This window comes from Puma concolor, chromosome B1, assembly GCF_028749965.1.
Source record: "Puma concolor isolate L17-30 chromosome B1, mPumCon1.1.hap2, whole genome shotgun sequence".
In the NCBI taxonomy this organism is placed as follows: Eukaryota; Metazoa; Chordata; class Mammalia; order Carnivora; family Felidae; genus Puma; species Puma concolor.
In genome coordinates this window covers 202,345,948-202,368,238 of record NC_141670.1, presented here as the reverse complement: position 1 = coordinate 202,368,238, position 22,291 = coordinate 202,345,948, and the positions used below count along the sequence as shown (strand labels likewise).

At 52.0% G+C, this 22,291-nt stretch overlaps 1 protein-coding gene across 5 annotated transcripts in view; it reads left to right on the top strand.

Annotated features, from left to right (window-relative positions):
- The window catches only part of EVC2 (EvC ciliary complex subunit 2), a 131,927-nt gene that overhangs the window by 90,762 nt on the left and 18,874 nt on the right, over positions 1-22,291 (top strand). For all 5 annotated transcript variants that reach the window (XM_086705475.1, XM_086705476.1, XM_086705478.1 and 2 more), the window contains 3 exons: positions 3,422-3,626; positions 5,779-5,901; positions 20,667-20,894. In XM_086705475.1, coding sequence (XP_086561601.1) covers positions 3,422-3,626; positions 5,779-5,901; positions 20,667-20,894 — 556 coding nt within the window. The remainder of the gene's footprint in view (positions 1-3,421; positions 3,627-5,778; positions 5,902-20,666; positions 20,895-22,291) is intronic.

Sequence of the window (22,291 nt, the reverse complement as noted above, 5' to 3'; positions counted from 1 at the left end):
AAAACCAGCAGCGCGGGAGGAAAGAACAATTTCCACCCTCCACTGGGTCCATTTATTTCCAGTAACGAAGTAACCGTTTGCCTGTATGAACGTGATTGTGCCCATCTGGCAGGAACGGAGAGCCTCTTTCCCTCTTAACAAATGGAACTACCAATCCATATTCCTTAAAGTTGCCTTTCCTTTCAACAAACCAACCAGCCGGCCCAGAAATGTAAGCAAATAAGCAAACCCAAACAATCCATCCGAGCAAATAAACAAAGCTCAACCCCATTTAGGATACTTTTCTTGGTATAGACGCTTCACCGTCTGAGCTGATTCTTAGGCACAACTTAATTCTGAATCCAGAGCTCTGGCTGTTGGAAGATGTTGCACGGACAGGAGGGTGGAGGGGGTGTTGTGGGTCGGGGGTGGCGGAGGCCGGAGGGGAACGAGTCCTTTTCAGCATATCGGGTCAGCCCGTCTGTGTCCCCGCTCTGCCGGGCCGGCAGGCTGCGCGCTGGGCATCGGTGGTCCCTCCCACCTGCCCCCCTGTGATGGGCATGGCACGGAGGGGATCTTCCTGCCAATGCCTGTCCTTCCTTGGCAGTTACCTCTCGTGGAACGGGATCTGTCCGGCTTCCACCATTTCGTGCCTCCTCCTACGCAGTGCTGGTGCCCGGGACTGACCTCACCACCAGGGAGAACGGGTCCCCGGGTGTCTACAGGGAGTACAACCTCTCAGTTCTTCCCCATCTCTGCTTTATGGTTCTCGTGTATTTCCCAGTCTTTGTTAGCGTCTGTTTTCTTGGACACACAAGACGCCGTCTCCTCTCCAAGCCGGTAAAAAGCAGACCCTTACGCACCACTTCCTGGTCCCACGAATTGTTCTCGGTGATTCACTCTGTATTCCCCCAGAGTCCCTTCGCACGCTGCAACCCGCTTTGGACTCTTCGAGGCGTATAAATTAGACCTGACATCCCCATTACCAGATGGCCGTTGCCTTCAACATCATGTGGATCCATTTTGCGGAGAGTATGACCAAAGCCGCCTCTGGTTTAGTCATTCACCAGGAAAAGAGAATTCTCACCTTGCTGTCTGAAAACGCTTTATCATTTTTCTAAGGGTCGAGGAGGGTCGATGCACACGATACACATGTGTTTGCCTACTTTGCTTATTCAAGATTCCAAAAGGTTGCAGCCTTTATTACTGAGGCATTCTGAAAAAATGGCTTTGCACCGTCGTCTTAAAACACATTTTTAGAAACTTTCTGATTTCAAGCAGGATGGAGTTGCTGTAAACCTGGTTGGGTAAAGTAGGAATTAACAAGGGTGTGCTTTTTTTTTTTTTTTTTTTTTTTTTTTTTGCCAGGGAAAGCATGTCTTTGAGACTTCTTTCCTGAGCTCCTGCCTTCATTTTAAACTCCTTTAGGGCACAGATCCTCCCTGTCTCCTGTGTTTCCGTCTTATCTTTGTGCCTACACAGCAGAGCATTAAGGCCGGGCCACCCCGGGGCCGATGGGCTTGAGGATGGGCAAGAATCGTGACTCAGAGTCATTTCAAGGTTACTTTCACTTTGGATCCCACGTGCCCCGCAAACACAGTGGGGAAAAGGTTCTCCAGGGGTAAGGTACCAAGGAGCAGCTGGCAGCTTCCTGGCAGTCTTTTATTTTTATTATTATTTTTTAACGTTTATTCATTTTTGAGACAGAGAGACAGAGCGTGAGCTGGGGAAGGGCAGAGAGAGAGGGAGACACAGAACCCGAAGCAGGCTCCAGGCTCTGAGCTGTCAGCACACAGCCCAATGAGGGGCCTGAACTCACGAACTGTGAGATCATGACTTGAGCTGAAGTCAGACGCTTAACCGACTGAGCCACGCGGGCACCCCTTCCTGGCATTCCTTTAAAAAAGTTGACGGACCCCATGAAGTGAAAAACCCAAGACAGGATGTCAAGACACGGGCCTGGGGCCTTCGCACTATTTCTGGCTGGAGGCCCACGTCAGCAGAAAGTCCTATTCTATTTCCAGAAGAGAACTTTCTAGCTGAGCTGCGGTTCCAGCCTCCCTCACTGAGCTTTGGGCGTGGTAGGGCCGGCCCCGGCCTCCCACGGTGGTCCTGCAGGTTTTTCTAAAGCAAGCACAGGGCATATTTTATGCAGCCCGTGTGGATTGCACATTACCGGAAGAAGCAAAGAAAGCCGCGGTTGTCAACAGAGAACATTTGTCAGATGAACTAGTGAACAGACATGCATTGCCCGAAGCAGGAAGCAGAAGGGAACTCTCCCCCACTTGCTCGCTCCTGGCCCGGCAGGAACTTCTTCTGCACTGGGGTCCCCAGCAGACTTAGCCTCACATCTCCCCAGAGACGTGGGAAAGTGAGCTTGTGGTCTGTCTGCCCGGTGGAGTGGGCCATGGGCCTTGCCAGAAAGGAAGGGTGGGCACTTTCCTCAGCCTCCTCACCTGTAAACTGAGGATCAAGTTGCTGGAAGGACTGGAAGTGATGGAGGTAAATGGATCTTTCCTGCGGCTGCCACAGCAAAGTGTCTCAAACCGGGAGGGTATTCTCTGGCTGCCTTGGAGGCCGGAAGTGTGAAGTCAAGGCGTCAGCAGGGCCGGACTCCCTCTGAGGACACGAGGACAGAGTCTGTTCCTGGTTTCTCTCAGCTTCTGGTGATGCCACTGCCCTTGGCCTCCGTCAGCTTTGTTCTGTCACTCCAGTCTCTGCCTCTGTGGTCCCAAGGCTTCCCCTGCGTATGTCTCCCTTCTCTTATGAGGACATCGGTCATGTTGGATTAAGGGCCCATCCTACTTCACTGTGACCTCGTCTTATCCTACTTTCGCGTCGTCAGAAACCCCGTTTCCAAATAAGATCACGTTCACAGGTAGCGGGGATTGGGACTTGAGTATCTTTTGGGGGGACACACAGGTCAGCCTTCAGCAGGAGATCAGTCAGCACGCTCCCAGCATGGAACGGGTCTTCTCTGAGTGATGGCTGTCGGTCGTCACCTCTTAAGGCCCCAGGCAAGGCCCCGGCCTTCCTTCCCCCTCGTCCTCCTGAGCTGAGCTGGCCACGCCTTCTCCAGGCTGCTGGGACCTACCGCATGCTGCGGAGCGGGCTCAGCGGACGACGCTGCGTTTTCATGTGTTCCTAAAGCGAGAGCAGGCTCTGTCCCCGGTCAGGAGGGGCCGGAAGGTCTGCTGTGGCCCCGCAGACACCCTCACAGCCTCGTCCCACTGTAGCTTAGCTCCGGGACAGGGGAGTGTCCAGCACGAGATATACTCGGTGCTTGAGAGATCACCGCGGAAGGAATGCGCCAATGAAGGCACGATGAGCCTTTCCAGGCATGGATTGAACGCGTGCATTTTGCTATCTGGATCCCCCCACCCCTGCCAGCCCCCCGGCCCGCTTCCTCCGCATAAGAACGTCTCTGTACTGGCTTTTCCAGGAAGCTCTGTTCCTCGGCCTTCTCCCAGTCTGAAGAGGAGCTGCTCAGGATGAGGCAGGAGGTTCATGGCTGCTTCGCCCAGATGGACAGGAGCCTGGCCCTCCCCAAAATCCGGGCCCGCGTCCTGCTGCAGCAGTTTCAGACTGCCTGGCGAGAAGCAGAGTTCCAGAAGTTGGACCAGGCGCTGGCTGCCCCTGAGATGCAGGTGAGAGTGATGCCCGGCGGCTCCTTGGTGGCGGACGTGGGCGTCTCTCAGCCCCCGACGCCCCCCACCGGGTTCATCCCACGTCGCTCTCCTCTGCAGCCGTGTCGGCATCCGGCTACTCGTAGCACCGCCAAGCTCGTCCTGACCTTACGGTGCCCGGCCCAGACCCACTCGCCCGGGCCCTGCACCGCAGCCGCTCAAGGCTCACACCTGCTCCCTCCTTCTGGGCGTGGCTCCGGGCAGATGGGCACCACCTGGCCTGAGACGCGCTCCCCCAGCCACACATAGTGACCCGCTCGGGGTACAAAAGGCTGGCCCCTTCCATAAGTGGCATAAGGAGGATGCTTAGCTCAGGTGGGGTCAGGGAAAGAGAACCCCCCACGCTCGACCTTGTAGCGCGATGATGGGCAGCTGCCTTTTGGGGGCACCTGTCGTGTGCCTCGAAGACAGACCGCTCTCGGAGGCCATGTTTGCCCCAGAGGCCCCCCCCACGGAGCCGTCAAGGCTGCACCTTACCTGAGAGCCCCGCCCTTTGCCCTTCCTGACCTGGTCCCTCACTGCCTACATGCTCCCGGCTCCTCTGTCAGGAAACCACGGTCTCCCCATCCCCATCTCTGGCTCTGCCGCTGGGGAACCCGGCCCAAGACGAGACCTTTGAACTTGCTGTTTCTTCTGCCAGGGACATGCCTCCCGCAGAACCTCGAGGGTCCAGCCCTTTGTGATCTGTTTGCATCCCAGCTCAGACGCCCACCCTGAGCACCCGTCCAGAAGAACCCCCTCCCCAGGCATTCCTCACGTGGCTGTGGTCCGTGACTCCACATAATCGGCCACTGCCTGAGACGCCCTGGTTTCTCAGCCCGCGCCCTGCCTGCGTCCCCACCGCAGACAAGCTCTCTAACCCCTTCACCACTCCGTCCCCACCACCTAGAAAGTGCCTGGCGCACAGTAGGCGTGCAGTTCATTTGACTGAGCCAGCCAATCACCAGGTGAACACAAGAGGTCAATCTTCTCTTGAGGCGATGCTGTGTTGAGATTCAAAACCTATTCAAAGCGCTTAAGCCAACACTGTCTCCTGCAAGTTCACGGCAATGCCAGGAGGCAGGTTTCCAAGCTCACTTTCCAGAAGAGAAAACCACCCAGCAAAGGAAAAGTGAGTTGACTGAGGCAGGCAGGAGGTGGGAGAACTGGGCTTGGGCTGGTTTTTCCTGACTTTAAACCCACTGCTTTTTCTTTAGGGGAAGAAAAAAATCAAAACAACAAAAAAATCAGACATATCCTCACTGAGTAAAAAGCAGTACAACGCAGAAACAGCTTGGAAGGTTTCATATTCTTTCACATTAAAAAAAAGGTTTTTTTTTTTTCCTTTCTATTTCTTTTCTTAGAAGGGTGCAGGATACATAAGATGATGGTAGTTAGAGAGTAAGGAACAAATGATCAAAGTGTTTCCCCCCCCCCCCCCAAGTTTTGGAACAGCGACTAAACATATTTCCACATAAGTGAAGCAAGGTGTGTTTCCCCTGCTTTTGGGCTGACCAAGGGCCAATGCTGGCAGGAATTAAGTTTTGGATTCTAAAGTTGCTCAAGGTGCTGGGTTTGGAGACAGAGGTGGCCCCGCGTCCTGCCTCCGAGGGGCAGAGGCCCCGCCTGTGAAGCGTGCTCCTCGATCCCCTGCGAGAAATGCACACACAGGCTGGTGGCCGCGGTTGGCTGAGCCCGACTCCCGTCACGAGGACGGTCCTGGGAAAGCAGAGGGGCCGGTGGTGGAGGACTCTGCTGGTGCCAGCGGCGAGAGCTGCTCTCTGTATCTTCACAAGCACAGGGACACCTCTTCTGTCGAGTCCCCTGCCCGGAGAGGCTGCCGGACCCGGGTCCCACGGCTGGGAGGAGGGGCATTGGGTTGGTTGTGTGGCCTGACCTCAAAGCTTTGGCTGTGCCCTCCGGAGCCCCTTTTCTGCCTTTGGTGGACCAAAGGCCCACGCACTGAGCTTGTTCAGGAAAATGTCCATCTTTCCCCCCTCTGCCGGCCTCAGACACCTGGGCAGGTGCATATGCTGCGGGAGCTCCTCTCGGCTTTGGGAGACAAGGAGGGGGGGCGCTGTGCAAACCCACTGGCAGTCACTCCCCTGCCCGTGCTTTCTCCTGCCCCCTCTAGCAACAGTCCAAGGCAAGAAAGCCGCGCTCCAAGAGTAAAAGCAAGACAGACCTTCTGAGGAAGTGCATCGAAGATAAAATTCAGCTCTTTGAGGAGCAAGCCCCCGAAGACCTGGTTGAAAAGGTCAGTCCTCCTGCCTCCTCTGTTGCTCTCACCGCACACACGGGGCTGATGCCACCCAGTTCCCAGCACACACGGAGTCCCCGGGGGCCCTCGCTGCCCGTCTCTGTTCCGCCGTGGTCCCGCAGCTGGGACCCAGCCCTGCCCCTCAGGCCCTTCCGCCCATCCTGCCTGGAACTCTCCTCCCTCCCCGCCCGGTCTCTGGTTCCATCTCTGCTTCGTCCTTCGGGCCCCACGTCTCAGCTGCTGCCGCGGTGGCCGCCGTCGCTGTGCCTGGCTCTGCGCCCAGGCGTTCGCGCGTGTTATACTTTACGTCCCTGCGTGTACCACGCACAAACATGCGGTGCCTTCCACGTTCTTCCCTGTTCCTGGATGAACCCTGCCGCCTTCCCTTACCCGGAGAGATGAACCTTGTCTTTGGCCCTCCTGAGGCACCGCCTCTGTCCTCAGGTGTCCCCTCCCCTAAGAAGCCTGATCGGATCACCCGGTTCTTCCCCCTGCTTCCTCCTTTCTTTCTTATCCTGACACGTACCCCACTGTGCGTTCACTGCGCTGGGACCCTGAGGCGGCATGATGCAGTGGCTCGGGTGTGGTGTCGACAAACTCTAGGACTTCAGTGGCGACGGTCCGTCCTGGCCTCACTCTCATGGTTGGGGGAGACGGACGGAAAGCACTTAAAACCACAGACCCTGATCAGTGTCGTTAGGACACAGAGGAGGTGATGCGACAGTGACCAGCCGGGGGTGGAGGGAAGTGAGACCCACCAGAGGCGGCTGAGTCAGGTCAGGTCTCTCTGGAGAGGTGACGCTTAAGAGTTGACACTGTGCCTTCGCTGCCTGGGTGCCCGCCGTGTCCCCAGCATCCCTCGCAACGGGTGGGTTCCTGAGAGGAGGGGTTCAGTGGGTGGGTCTATCAGACCATCTCTGAGCGGCCGTTTTCTTCCTGCCTCCTGTCCGTGTCCTTGTCTAGGTGTATTTAGTGCAGGTGTATCTTTCAGATCGCAAAAGCATAACCTGGCCGGGAGCCGCAGAGCCTGCACAGGGTGACAGGTCAGTGGCTCCTTCTAGGGGTGACCAGGCTGGGATGTCTCAAGGGACACAGGAGGCAGCACCCTGTTCCCACCCAAGTTCTCTGCGAACCTGAGAGGTAGGACGAAGACTGAGGCGGGTAGAGGCGAAAATGTCAGCGTCCTCGTTGCTAAAGGCTAGCACTGAAGATGGAAATTAGTGTGAGAGCCAGATGGGCTTGCTGAGCGGCTACCTGGTCACAGGCTTCCCTGAGGCTCTCTGGGTGGCCTTCCTGGAGGAGGTGAACATGAGGGCAGCTCTCAGGCAGAGCTAGCCCGCCTGGTGGGTTGTGGTTGCAGTTCACCAAGGAGCAGCAGAGGAGAGGGGTGCTGAGGGGCAGCCTGGGGGCCCAGTGGGGCATTTCCTCCAACACAGGCCAGTTCGTGACCCAAACACATCAGGCTCGAGGTGGATGTTGCTGCAGAAGGAAAACTTGAGGTTTGTTTTGGCAGGGAGAGTGGGTGGCCTGAACCACGGCCAAGGACATGGTGCAGGTTCAGGGGAGCCCAGAGGATTGGCAGCCCTGTGAAAAGGCTGCTTTGTGGGAGTACAGGGTGTCCCGAGGGTAGGACAGCCGGCCACGGTGGAGGGTCTCACGTGCCAGGCTGAGAAGGTGAGCGGAACCTCGCTGGTCCCGTCGATGGAGGAGAGGGACAGGCTGGATGACTACTGGGTGGCCGTGAGTGGTGACAGATGACATCCTGTCCCGCGGTTCCCTGAGCCAGACTCTGCAGCCCGCCCTGCCCTGAGTTCACCTCCATCGTTTCCGTGTGAGTCGTGCATTTGTCCTGAGATCCAGCCAGGCCCTTTGCGTGTGTGGAAGACGCAGCCCTCTGCCCCACTCTGGACGATCGCTGGCATTTCCAAGGGCAGTTTACATTTCATGTTTGTCCTGTGCACTGATTTAAGAACTTAACTCCCTTCTTGAGATACACTAACCCTCCAGTAAGAATAGTGCTCATTTATTTTGTTTGCCTTTGAATGCCTGCGTCTCTGGGTACCCTACTCAGGACTTTCTGTATACATATATGTTGCTTATAGGTGACGGGCATAATTAAAAATAGATCTACCCTATGACCCAGCAATAGCACTGCTAGGAATCTACCCAAGGGATACAGGAGTGCTGATGCATGGGGGCACTTGTACCCCAATATTCATGGCAGCACTCTCAACAATAGGCAAATTATGGAAAGAGCCTAAATGTCCATCAACTGACGAATGGATAAAGAAATTGTGGTTTGTATACACAATGGAATACTACGTGGCAATGAGAAAGAATGCAATCTGGCCTTTTGTAGCAACGTGGATGAACCGGAGAGTGTTATGCTAAGTGAAATAAGTCAGGCAGAGAAAGACAGAGACCATATGTTTTCACTCTTATGTGGATCCTGAGAAACCTAACAGAAGACCATGGGGGAGGGGAAGGGGAAAGAGTTAGAGAGGGAGAGAGCCAAACCATAAGAGGCTCTTAAACAACTGAGAATAAACTGAGGGTTGATGGGGGGTGGGGGGGAGGGGAAAGTGGGTGACGGGCATTGAGGAGGGCACCTGTTGGTGAGCACTGGGTGTTGTATGGAAACCAATTTGAGAATAAATTTCATATTAAAAAATAAAATAAAATAATTAAAAATACATACAATACAAATCAGGCACACACTTTATGGATAGATAAGAGCTAAGCCATCTGAGAGCTAGGTGCTCGTGCATTTGGGCACCCCACGTCCCGTAGAAGAAGCCCCACGAGTGTCCAGGTACGGGGGGCGGGAGGGAGCGCGGGGCTCCAGCTTCTGAACCTCCAGCCCCTCGCCCTGGTGCTGCCTCTGCTTCGAAGGCCCTGGTCAGGATTGACGGGGAATATTCTCACCGGATGTGGTTACCTCCCGCGGTTGTTCAGTGTGGGACAGACACGCCTCGGCTCCCGCATCTGTCACATGAGGATTGGGACAATCAGAACCTAGTAGCAACGGGGTCATTGGGAGGAGCAAACGGACAGAAAGGTACTTCCTAGCTCTGAGGGGGCTACAGTGCTGGCTTTGCCCGATGACGCAGCAGCCCCGTGTGTGTGCGCCAGAACCCAGAGAAAGGCAGGAGGCCTTTGTCAGCTGTAACCTTTTAACGACAGGCCATCCTCACAACCGGCCACCTCACTGTGGCAAGTGCCGATAGAATGCGTGCTCTCAAGCCAACGGCTTTGACGTTCCTCCCGACATCAATCGGCCACGCGTCTTTTAGCACCGGAGCCAGAATTGTTCAGATTTTCCATCTGCAGGGTAATTTCGGATGGAGATGACAGCCCTCCGTCTGAGTGCCAGCAGCTGAGAGCGGTCTGATCGTGTTCCAGGACTGGGAAACCCCTCACAGCTCGTGCGGCTGGAAAGAGGGACTGGGTCAGAGACCCGTCACAAAGCCTCAGTCTGGCCGGCAGTGTGGGGTTCCCAAAGGGACCCTGGATTCACTCGTTGGGGCTGCCAAGCACACTGGAGGCACCTGCTGGGTGCCCCCTTTCTTTGCTAGAATCCGAGACAGCGATTCCTGTAACCCTCAGTCCCAGGTGGCTATGTGCCTCGTCTGGACGCTTCCACCTGAAGGGATTTGCCCAACGTCAGTGCATACTAGAGCTGGGGGTCGGATGAGGCACATCTGCCGTGTTGTGACCCAGCTGCGACAGCTAGGAGGTTCAGCCTCCCAAAGTGGCTCTCCCGTGCCCTGCCTGCGTCCCCCTTGCCTTTCCTCCACTTCTTTCCCTGCCTTTCTCGTCTTTCTCCTATCCTTCTGTCTCCTTCCACTTCCTCCTTCGGAGATCGTCTTGTGGACTGCCTTCTCCGGGCCCGGCTGGTCTTGGTTTCTGCTCTTAAGATGTTCACAGCCTCAGGCGTGCGGCCACTTTGCGCACCAGCCATTTGGAGGTTCGCCTCCTGCTTTCAGATAGAAAACCCACCCCGCTGACCCGGGCTCCGCCGTGGGTGAGTGGCTGTTTGACTGGTTCACAGAGAGTGGTGTGAATGATGCAGGGAGACAGACAGACAGACTAGGATGGGCTTCCTGCCTGACCACTTTTCCTCTACAGCTGAGGAGCTAATGGATTGAGGAGTCTGCTCTGGTCACCGGCAGCTGCGGGAGGGGCTGGAGTGTGCCTGTGATCAGAAATGGGACTCAGGCAGCGACACCTGGGCCTTCTGATGGGGGGGGGGGGTCACTGTAAGCTCACAGGTGCATCATTTTAAACCTGAAAGACTCTGGAAGGCATATACATTTTAGAATAAGTTAACCCAGTTCCTAAATAACTTTCTGTTGTGATGGCATGAAACTTACAGGTGAATTTGAGAATTGGCATTCCATCCCCCAGAAGGCAGAATGTTTCTTTTTTTATTTGGATCTTCTCTTAGGGTCTTGAAGAAGATTTGCAATTGTTTCTGTAAGTAGGGTGACCATATATCTCAGTCTCTTGGGACGGTCCCAATGACCTTCCCGTTAGCTCCTTTTCACTCTCAACTTCGTGACCAACCATATGGTCACCTTAGATGAAAGGTATTTCTTTGTGTGATTTCTAGATACAATATAGGTTTGCTCGCAGTTGTGAATGGTAACCTGCCTTCTTCTTTTTTAACCTTTTATTTATTTTTATTTTTTATTTTTTTTTTTGAGAGAGAGAGAGTATGTACGCATGCAAGCAGGGAAGGGGAGGAGGGAAAGGGAGGGAGAGAATCTTAAGCAGCCTCCACGCTCAACGCGGAGCCTGATGCGGGGCTTGATCCCACGACCCTGGAATCATGACCTGAGCTGAAATCAAGAGTCAGACAGACGCTCAACCGTCTGAGTCACCCAGGCCCCCCATGGTGACCTATTTTCAATTGTATTTTTGACATATTCAGTACTGGTGCAAAGAAACGTTACCAGTTTTTATTTATAAGTCTTTCCAGACTGTCTCTGTTCTATCTCTGGAGCCGGACATCGGGGTCCAAGTCCTAGCTTCGCCACTTGCCAGCTGTGTGACCTTGAACAAGTTTCTTAACTGTTCTGTGCCCTATTATACTCATCCTTCAAGGTGGATACTAGAAGCACCTGTTTTTTAGGATTCTTCTTGTGAGACTTCACCTGCTGCTTCTGTTGATTTTCTGCATAGTCAGTCACCATGTCGACAAACAATTGCAATTTCGTTGCTTCCCTTCCCAGCCTGTGCCTCATCGCTCTTTGTTATCAGTGTTTCCATGTCCTTGTCTGCCGGTTCCATCGTCTTCTCCTGTTTCCCCTGATGGATTTCCCCCCCGAGTTGTGGATCCCGTTTTCCTGCGTCTTGGTGTGCATGGTAATTTTTGATTAGATGTTAGGCACGGTAGGTTTTACGTGCTGGGCACCAGACTCTGTGGCATTTTCTTTAACAGTGTTGGCGTTCGGACGTGTAGTTGCATTGTTTAGGATTCGTTTTATCCCTTCAAGACATGCTTTTAAGTTTTGTTAGGTTGGAATTAAGAGCTGCCTTTAGTCAAGAGCTAATTTATTTATTTATTTATTACTGAGGTACTACCCATCTCCCTGATGCCTGTGTGCTTTTCTCACTCAGGCTAATGGGAGCGCTGACTCTTCCCAGCTCTCTGTGGGCTTCAGAAATCGCTATGCCTCTTATTTCTGGTGGTTCTTTTCCTGATCTGGTACAGTTTTGTTTTTTTTTTCCCAAGCATGCCCAACGCTTAGCAAAAGCCTTGAGAACACCCCTGGAGGTCTCTGGAGTATTCTCTCTCTCTCTCTCTCTCTCCCTCTCTCCCTCTCTCTGCAGCTCCTCCTCTTTGGGACTCTGCCCTACAAATTCTAGACACAGTGACCTCCCAAACTCTGGTTTTCTTTTCTTAACCCGGTGCACCTGCTGGGCTTTCCCCAGGTCCCCATCCGATGGTGCACCCTAGGAACTGCATCCAAGCAGTAAGCTGGGGCAGCTGTGGGGCCACCTTGTCTATTTCCTTCCTCTCTGGTACCCCAGTTCTGCCCAGTATCTGAAAACTATGGCATCGTATATGGGATCTGGTTTTCTGGTGGTGGGAAAGTAAATCTGTTTTTGGTTCTTCCATCCTGGCCAGAAGTAGAAAATTTTGACCTATCCCTTTGTCATAGGTTTTGAATTTTACCCTATTTTTAAAAAGTTTTTTTCTGGGGCACCAGGGTGGCTCAGTCAGTTAAGCGTCCGACTTCAACTCAGGTCATGATCTCACGGTTCGCGAGTTTGAGCCCCGCGTCAGGCTCTGTGCTGACAGCTCAGAGCCTAGAGCCTGCTTGGGATTTTCTGTCTCCTCTCTCTCCCTCCCCCGCTCATACTCTGTCTGTATCTCTCTCTCTAAAAATAAATAAACATTAAAAAAATCAAAAAAAATTTTTGTTACTGATTTTCATTTTTTTTTTAATATTCTAGTTAAAGAATAAAGTATGTATGATAATGATGCTTTGGAATTTATCGTGGTTCCACTGCGGCTTTATAAAAGTCCTATTTTGAAAGATATTTCATTTGTCTTCGGAAAGGCTGGGTGTTTTCTGTTAGGTATGGAGAAGGAAGCCCTAAGAGGTAGGCAAAAGCCAGGACCTGGGAAGTCTGGAGGCTACACTAAGAAACCGAGCCTTTGAGGCAAAATTTAGTCACTTTGTAGAGAATATTTGGGGGGACATACTCACTTTTAATTCTGTATCGAGCCCCTCCTTTCCTGCCTGGTCTCTGCTTTCTTTGACTCTAGGGGATGTGGGCCTTGTCTTCGTCTGACCTGCTCTTTCCCTTGTGTTCATAGGGCTGAGCTAGAAGCTAAGCCTCCAGTCCCGCTCCCATTAAGAAATTTCTCAATTTCTGTGAACTAAAGGGCCCCACGGCCAGACCCTCTGCAAGGCTAAGGGTCCACTGTGGGCTTGGTGGCTAGAGTCACCCTACAAGGGTCAGTTATGTCAGTCCCACTACCCTCTCCTGGAGGACAACCAAGGAGGGCTTCTCAGAGGTGGGTGCCTGATTGAGGAAGGGACATTCGAGATTCTTCCCTGACTTCCAGGAGACTCTGACCAGCTTGGTGCCATTGGTTGGATCTGTAGGACTGGAGGGCTGCCCCTCAAAATGTTGCCTGGCCAAGATTTTACCTGCTGAATGCCTTGACCAGGACAGAGAATGTGTCTGTTCCTCCTGTCCCCATGCCTGGGCCAATCCACAGAGCAAGGTAAACTCATAGCACAAATTATGGGACTCATTTTTACTTTCCAGCTAGTAGAAATAGGTCTGTCTGTTTGTCTACATCTCTCTCTCTGTCTCTCTCTCTCTCTCTCTCTCTCTCTCCATATCTCTTTCTCTGTCCCACCTGCCTCTGCTTTTTACCCAACACTGAAGCTTGAAGACTTTCCCTATCAGTACATGAGAGTTCCCTCGTGGTGTTTTACAGCAGCTTAACATATCGTGGTGCATGTGACGCTTAAATGATGTAGCTGACGCTCAGCTCATAAGACATTTAGATTCTTTTCAACCCCTTGATATTTCAAACCATCCTGAACTCTGTTCGTATATCGTCTCACTCTGGTGAGACAATAATATTGGTAAGGGCAATAATTACTGTTTCCATCTCATGGATGAGAATACTGAGACTCGGAAAGGTGGAGAGGCTTGTCCAAGGTCACGTCGCCGGCAGGTGCCCAAAGCACAGGACTCTTTTTTTTTCTTTTTAACCTTTATTCATTTTTGAGGGGGGGGAAGGGGAAGAAAGAGGGGGACAGAGGATCTGAAGCAGGCTCCATGCTGACAGCACAGAGCCCGATGCGGGGCTGGAACTCACAAACCATGAGATCATGACCCGAGTCGAAGACGGACCTCAACCCACTGAGCCACCCAGGCGCCCCAAACCACAGGTCTCTCTGCCCATCCCTGTGTCGCTTTGGCAGATCCAGAAATGAGGGGGATGTTTCAGCTGATCTTCGATGTGTCTGCTGCTGTTCTGCAACACAGTTCATATACATTTCTCATAAATATCCTTTGCAGACACTTAGATGTGAAGGAAAATGACGTGACCGTGCCTCCTGCTCACCCATTATTTGTGGTCTTATTTGAAGGATGCTGTCCTCCAGCTGAGTGGTACCCATTCACCCAATCGTTGCGTGTCCACCGTTTCCGGGTTTCGTGACACGCACGTGTGCACAGTCCATTAGCAGCCCCTTCATTCAGGAGTGGGACTCACGCGCTGTGATCGCCCGTGCAGCCTGCTGTGTTTCTGCACCCGCCGCGCCAGTCATGCAGAGGTGGCCGGGACTTCTGTCAGGCACGCCTCTCCATACCCTGTCATCTCAGAAGTGACTAGAGCTTAAGCATGAAAATAATGTGCTCATTTTCCGATGACCTGACAAGGGAGAACGGTGACGGCACAGGTTCTTATGAAGCTTAGAAGAGAAGGTGCGTCGCCAAGGGAGGCGTTTTAGGAAGGGGAGAGAACATCCGCCCATCCAGCAAAGACTGGGAAATCTTGTACGTGGTTCCCTTTGCGTCTACTCAACCCCCGTCTTGTCCTTTGAGGCAGGCTCTGTCGAAGTCCTGTCCTGAAGCACGATTCTAAGGGATGTTGCTTAGAATCTTCTTAGAATCCCACCATCCCCAGACAAAATCCAGATTCCTGAATGTGGCATTCAGGCCTCACAGGCTTCATTTTACCTTTCTAATCTGTTCCACTTCTGCCTTTCACTCACCAGAAGGTTACTAGAGTTATCTGTGGATGGCTTGAATGTAGTAACTTGTTTCTACATTGTCCATTTAAAAACTTTTACTTTTGGGGTGCCTGGGTGGCTCAGTCGGTTGAGTGTCTGAATTCAGCTCAGGTCATGATCTCATGGTTCATGGGTTCAAGCCCCGCGTCAGGCTGTGTGCTGACAGCTCAGAGCCTGGAGCCTGCTTTGGACTCTGTGTGTGTGTCTCTCTCTACCTCTCCCCTGCTTGTGCTCTGTCTCTCTCTCTCAAAAATAAATAAATATTTTTTAAAAAGCTAAAGCTTTACTTTTCGTTTTTATAAAATGTAGGCATGCATTCTTTTAGAATCAAATAATTCTACAAGGTTTGTGCTGAACAAGGAGCCAACTCCCAGGAGCCACACACACATACATTTTCAAGTCCCAGAGGTAATGACCTCTAATTTTTTAGCTTGATCTTTTGGAATTTACCTCCGTATTTCCAAATAACATGCTTATCTTGCTATTTCTTGATTTCTCTACTTTGGGTATTATCTATTTTCTTTCTTTTTTTTTAATGTTTGTTTATTTTTAAGACAGAGACAGAGCATGAGCAGGGGAGGGGCAGAGAGAGGAGACACAGAATGCAAAGCAGGCTCCAGGCTCCAGACTCCAAGTTGTCAGCACAGAGCCTGACGTGGGGCTCGAACTCATGAACCATGAGATCATGACCCGAGCAAAGTCAGAGCCACCCAGGCACCCCTGATGGAGGTGGGGGGGGGGGTTGGTTATTTTATTTTGCATTTAAAGACATCACAGCCCCTAGAAAAAAACTACTTTTTTGAAATGCACTGAGTCAGAGACACGTATAAGGAGGCAGTTTAAACTTCCCATTTAAAATGAGAGTACCTAGCAGCATATTATTTTGAAAATGAATTTTTATTACTTTAGGTAGCCTGAATATTTAATGAAACCTGTCACAGAAATGCAAACCCGTATCCTTTCCCAGAGCCTTTTTTAGACAAGGATGGAATCCCTCCCTGCAGGCACATGCTTATGGTGCTGGAATTAACAAAGTAAACTTTCCAAAGAAGAGAAAAGGATTTTGGAGAATCTTTCTTGTCTTAATTCCGCTGTCCACGTGGTTCGTGCAGCACACGCGAAAAGCTTTGCCCCCACGTTTTAGGTTTGAATTTGCGTACAGAAAACTCAAGATCCCCTCATGGCCGCCTCACCCTGCCCTGCCCTTCTGCAGGAGACGCGGCTTTCAGGACATTTGGGCCACCACGCGTCCAAGGATGGGGCCGAAGGAGGCCGTTCGGAGGTCACGGTGACAGGAAATCTGAGCTCATGGCAGGTGTGGGAGAAGGGCACCGCTCCTCCCTTTCTGGGTCGCCTGCCCGTCACTCGTGTTTTTCCTCTCGAGGAACTCTCCGTAGGTTTGCCATAGCCCTTCCCACTTCCTCGGGGTGTGTAAATATGTCACCGTTTAATCAGACTGTGGCCTTTAAATATGTGCAGCCTCATCCCCAAAGGCAAGGGAATTAAAAGCAAAAATGAACTATTGGGGCCTCATGAAGATAAAAAGCTTCTGCACAGCAAAGGGAACAACCCACAAAACTAAAAGGCAACCAACGGAATGGGAAAAGATATTTGCAAATGACATATCGTATCGGACAAAGGGCTAGTATCCAAAATCTATAAAGAGCTCACCAAACTCCACACCCGAAAAACAAATAACCCAGTGAAGAAATGGACAGAAAACATGAATAGACACTTCTCTAAAGAAGACATCCGGATGGCCAACAGGCACATGAAAAGATGCTCAACGTCACTCCTCATCAGGGAAATACAAATCAAAACCACACCAAGATATCACCTCACGCCAGTCAGAGTGGCCAAAATGAACCAATCAGGAGACTATAGATGCTGGAGAGGCCGTGGAGAAACGGGAACCCTCTTGCACTGTTGGTGGGAATGCAAACTGGTGCAGCCGCTCTGGAAAACAGTGTGGAGGTTCCTCAGAAAATTAAAAATAGACCTACCCTATGACGCAGCAATAGCACTGCTAGGAATTTACCCAAGGGATACAGGAGTACTGATGCATAGGGGCACTTGTACCCCAATGTTTATAGCAGCCCTTTCAACAATAGCCAAATTATGGAAAGAGCCTAAATGTCCATCAACTGATGAATGGGTAAAGAAATTGTTGTTTATATACACAATGGAATACTACGTGGCAATGAGAAAGAATGCAATCTGGCCTTTTGTAGCAACGTGGATGAACCGGAGAGTGTTATGCTAAGTGAAATAAGTCATACAGAGAAAGACAGATACCATACGTTTTCACTCTTATGTGGATCCTGAGAAACTTAACAGAAACCCATGAGGGAGGGGAAGGAAAAAAAGAAGAAAAAGAGGTTAGAGTGGGAGAGAGCCAAAGCATAAGAGACTGTTAAAAACTGAGAACAAACTGAGGGTTGATGGGGGGTGGGAGGGAGGGGAGGGTAGGTGATGGGCATTGAAGAGGGCATCTTTTGGGATGAGCACTGGGTGTTGTATGGAAACTAATTTGACAATAAATTTCATATAATAAAAAAATAAAAAATAAAAAATAAATATGTGCAGCCTATCATATGGCAATTATACCTCCGTAAAGCTTTAAAAAAAAAAAAAACCCATGCGTGGGGAGGTATTATTCCCATTTTACAGATGAGGAAATAGAGTCATACGCAGCTGAATGAATTTGCCCAAGGTCACGAGCTAGTGAGTGACAGTAAGTGACGGAGCTGGAAACTGTACTCGGGCCTCTGGCTCTGGAGCCCTTGGCCCCCCTTCACCCCTGTGCCTACTTGGGTCCTCAGTTGGGAGCTCTTTCAGGGTCAGATTCTTGTCTCACTCATCTTTACCTCTTCTCTACCCCCGCCCCCTCTCCTAAGTGTATCACACATTCCTTTATATGATACCTACTTGGTGCTCAGTAATTAGTTTTTGGATTGATGAATGAAAGCATAAATGGGATTTTCTGTCTGCAGACTTGCAGTAAGAAAGTAGCTGTGGGAGAAAGGCATTTGCAGGAAGACTGCGAAGATCCTTGAAGCACGTTAGAGACCCCGCGTCCCCATGAAGAAGCCATCAGACACGGCTCTTGGGTCCCACTCTCCCGAGGCTTTTCCCAGTCTTGGAGGGACGTGGGGGCACCGCATGAACTGTGTGCACGCCTCAGGCTGCGTGTGACTGCCAGCCAACCCAGGAGGCCCAGGTGTGATCCGAAGTCACCACGGGAACCCATCAGTGGGCAGGTGACTGTCACCTAGTTGTCCACATTAGGGCAAGGTGGGGGTCTAGTAGCACCCTCTTGAGAACGAGGCTTCTTGCTCCCGTTCGAGCAGGGAAATGAACATCTGTCTTCCAGACCAGCTCTGTCCGTCTGCCATACTTCTGTGCCTTCTTGCCTCTGGCCCCCGATGTTTGTGGGCGTTGCCGTGAACCAGATATGCAGGTGCCTATACTGTGTATCTTTGCAGACCCTGCCTTCCGTTGGTGGCTCCTCTCCGTTCTCTGAGGCTGGTCAGAGGCCCTGCCTCTCCCAGAAGCATTTGTAGGGCCCCCCAGACAGAAGTTTCTTCCCCAGCCGGCAAGCTGTCTGTTTGTTCCTTTGGGGGACTTCTTCCCTCTTCACCCCCATCAGACTTCTTCCCGAAGGTCAGGTTGTAGAGGTGAAATCTGCGCTTTTCAAACTGGGCCTTGTCTGCTTCCGAGGGACACATGGATGGACATGGTAGGGCTGTGCAGCCACGGGAGATCCGGGGTCGGCATCCTCCGCCGGCCCCCACATCACATAAGTATTCTTCCCTGTGTCAGCCACCCGAGGCCTCTCCGAACATAAACAGATGAATATTAAAAATAGGTTACATGAAGGGGCGCCCGGGTGGCTCAATCGGTTAAGCGACCGACTTCAGCTCGGGTCATGATCTCGCCGTCCGTGGGTTCGAGCCCCGCGTCGGGCTCTGTGCTGACAGCTCGAAGCCTGGAGCCTGCTTCGGATTCTGGGTCTCCCTCTCTCTCTGCCCCTCCCCCACTTGCGCTCTGTCTCTTTCTCTCAAAAATAAAATAAGCATGAAAAATTTTTAAAAAATCGGTGACATGGCAGAAAACAGAATTCCACAAAGTTTTTCAATATCTCTCATTGTGGTAAAATATAGATGGTGTGAGACTTACCGTCTTAACCGCTTCTGCTCATCCAGGCCAGTGCCATGAAGTACGTTCACGCTGTTGTGCAAAGCGTCCCCACCACCCGTCTTCCCAAACTGAACCTCTGTCCCCACGAAACACCAACTCCCCCTGTCTGCTGCCCCCAGCCCCTGGCACACATCATCTGCTTTCTGTGTCTATGGACTTGACTGCTCTAGGAATCCTACAGTGTCTGTCCTTTTGTAACTGGCCTATTTCACGGAGCACGCCGTCCTCCAAATTGCAGCCTGTGTCAGAATTTCCTTTCCTTTTAACGCTGTGTGATACCCCGTCCGTATGGGTTACTTTTACCTTTGGTTTTGCAAATGAAATTCCACACGCGCTTTTTTTTTTTTTTAAGTAACTTTTTAAGGTTTATGTATTTATTTTGAGAGAGAGTGTGTGTGTGTGGGCAAGTGGGAGAGGAGCAGAGACAGAGGGGGGGAGAGAGGTTCCCAAGCAGGCTCTGTGCTGTCTGCGCAGGGCCCGACGCGGGGCTCAAACTTATTTATTTATTTTTTTTAATTTGTTTCTTAACGTTTTATTTATTTTTGAGACAGGGAGAGACAGAGCATGAACGGGGGAGGGTCAGAGAGAGAGGGAGACACAGAATCCGAAACAGGCTCCAGGCTCCGAGCTGTCAGCACAGAGCCCGACGCGGGGCTCGAACTCACAGACTGCGAGATCATGACCTGAGCCGAAGTCACCCGCTTAACCGACTGAGCCACCCAGGCACCCCTGGGGCTCAAACTTATTAACCGTGAGATCATGACCTGCGCCAAAACCAAGAGTCGGACGCTTAACCGACTGAGCCACCCCAGGCGCCCCGAAATTCCACACGCGTTTAAAGATTAAAGGAAAGACTTCACCAAGACACGTGTTCAAGCAGGCCGCTTTTTGGCTTGTGGCGTCCCTGTGGGGGGGGGGTGCACATTAAAGGGAGCTGCCATCAGGGGCGCGGGGGACCACGTGTGAGAAGCATCAGGCCCCCTTGTTCATGTGGCATCTTTTCTGGAGAAAGTAGGAGAGGCAGTGGGGACATAGAGAAGACACACTGATGTCAGAATGAATTGCTTGGTTGTGGGACCCAGGGGAGTGGATGCATTCCCTTGTCTGGGGTTTCTGGAGCCCCTCAGGTCCTGGGTCCTCCCCCCGAGGGGCTCGGGTCCCCACTGGGTCAATGGTGCGGTGAGGGCCAGCAGGAGGAGGAAAGGCAGAGACGAGAGTGACAAGCATGTGCTCGGTGAGGACACATTTCTAACACAGTGGTTGGAACCAGGGATGGAAGGACAAATAGAGGATCTTCAGGAAGACGAGGATGCCGGGCATTTCAGTCCCGCGGGGAGCCCCCAGGCACCCAGGAAGGGTGGAGTCCCAGGGGTGCGGTGGGGGGAGCAGAGGAACAGATGAGACTTTGCAGGCGTACCTCTGCTGGGAGCGGGGTGGGAAGGGGCTCAGAGCCTGTTCCAAAGTTTAAACTTTCATCCTCTGGATGGGATTTCACGCTGGGTAGCCACGTAATTCCCTGTACCTTCCAGAGTGATAAATGTGGAGGGAACGGCCAGACTCCAGAAGCCCCAGCGAGGCGAGTGTTTGCAAACAGAGACGCCCCGTGGTCCTAAATTGCACGCTGCACCTCCCAGTGCTTGCTTCTTTGCAAGTCGTGGAGGCCCTTCCCGAGCCCCTCCACCCCCACCCCCAGTGAATGGGTGCTTGAGCTCAGGCTAGCGGGGTGCTGTCTGGAAGTCCTCTCTCCACACCCCCCGCCACTCACCTGTGTGGCTTGTGGCCTGCCGTCCCCAGGTCCGCGGGGAGCTGCTCCGGGAACGCGTGCAGCATCTGGAGGCCCAGGAGGCACGCTTCGCGGAGTCCCTCGCCTCCCTGCAGTTCCAGAAGGCCGCCAGGATAGCTAAGACCCTGTGGGCTTACACCGCCCTCCTGAGCGTCCAGGACCTGCTCTTGGAGGAGCTGAGCGAGTCGGAGACCCTGACGAAGTTGGCCTGCGAGCAGATCCTGGGGTCGCACAGCCCGGTGAGCGCGGGGGCTTGGGAAGGAAGAGGGGACGATCGGAGTGGGCTCCTCTAGCTCCCCCTCCCCCCCCCCACCGGCAAGTGGGTGGTCGCCTGCCCTGTGTATGCTTCAGGGTCGCAGTGAGGACTAAGTGAGGGAACTTACAACCCCGAGGCTGCTCGATTGCCTTGCCTCTGAGAAGTAACCTTTTGAATTATAACATTTTTAACACCTCTGAAACCAGGATGCGTCTCCCACATCCACAGCGGCATCAGGAGCTCCATCACAGAGCTGTGAAAAATAACAGTGTGGCTTTCAATTAACGGCGCCCTAGATGCAATGAAAATACTGCACTGTTGTTTACGTTTATGATCACATTTGTACGGTTATTCCCGCACGCCGCATTTTTTTCAAGGTGCGAGGGGTGTATTCATAAAACAAAAGCCATGGAAGTAACTGAGGACTAACCTTAGATCCTTTAGGAGAGTTTTTTAGAATTTCGTATGCTATTATCCTACCTATAGAGAGGAAAAGGAATTCAGGCTTATTGAGTATATCCAAGCAAAAGCACTAACAAGCTGTGAATGGGCATACTCTCATTTGAGCGTTAATAATTCGTAAGCATGCATCTAAAAATGACCCGTTAAGCGCGATTGAGTATAAGCTGCGGTCTTACTGCTGGACCTTTCTGCTCCCTGTCACACATTATACCGCTTAGTTATAGCACTGTGCTGTGAAGTAGGTACTGCTGTTCAGTTCTCGGGTAGAGAAATTGAGATCCCGGCAGGTGGCATGTCAAGTTCTTTGTGAAGTCCACGCGGCTAATAAAGAAATGCCGGGAGCGGAATGCAGTCTGTTTCTGACTTAAACTCTCTAGGTCACGTTCATGGACTGTCCACCTTGATCTTGCCGGTGGGGGTTAAAAGTCATAAATAACATTAGATTCTGAAGAGTCCAGAACTACTTTTCCCATAAACATCATGCGTCCTGCACTGTGACCACAATTATGACGTTTATTTCTGTTAGGGATAGAAAGATGTGGAAACGTTGGCATTCCAGCACAAAACATCTGGATGCTAAATAAGTAAAAATGAGCATACTTCTTAGTGAGTTCACAAGAGAATGTGGAAAATTCCCAAAGGCCAAGGATATCCTGGGGAAGGCAAATCCAGAGGCTCAGATCCAGGGAAAAAGACTGAAACCTACAACCCAGGGATTTGGGGTTCATTTCGGGGAGACAGGAGATGAGGCTGGGGGTGTTCGAGGAGGTAGGACACCCAGTGAGGGGGTGGGAAGAGAAAGTCACCTGCTGTCAAAGGTGTTACCAGGGAAACCTGTCCTTCCCTCCCTTCCCCAGCCCTGCTCCGGGGGTGGGGGTGAGGTGGGGTGGAGGGGAGTCTCCCCGTGAATTTGTAGTC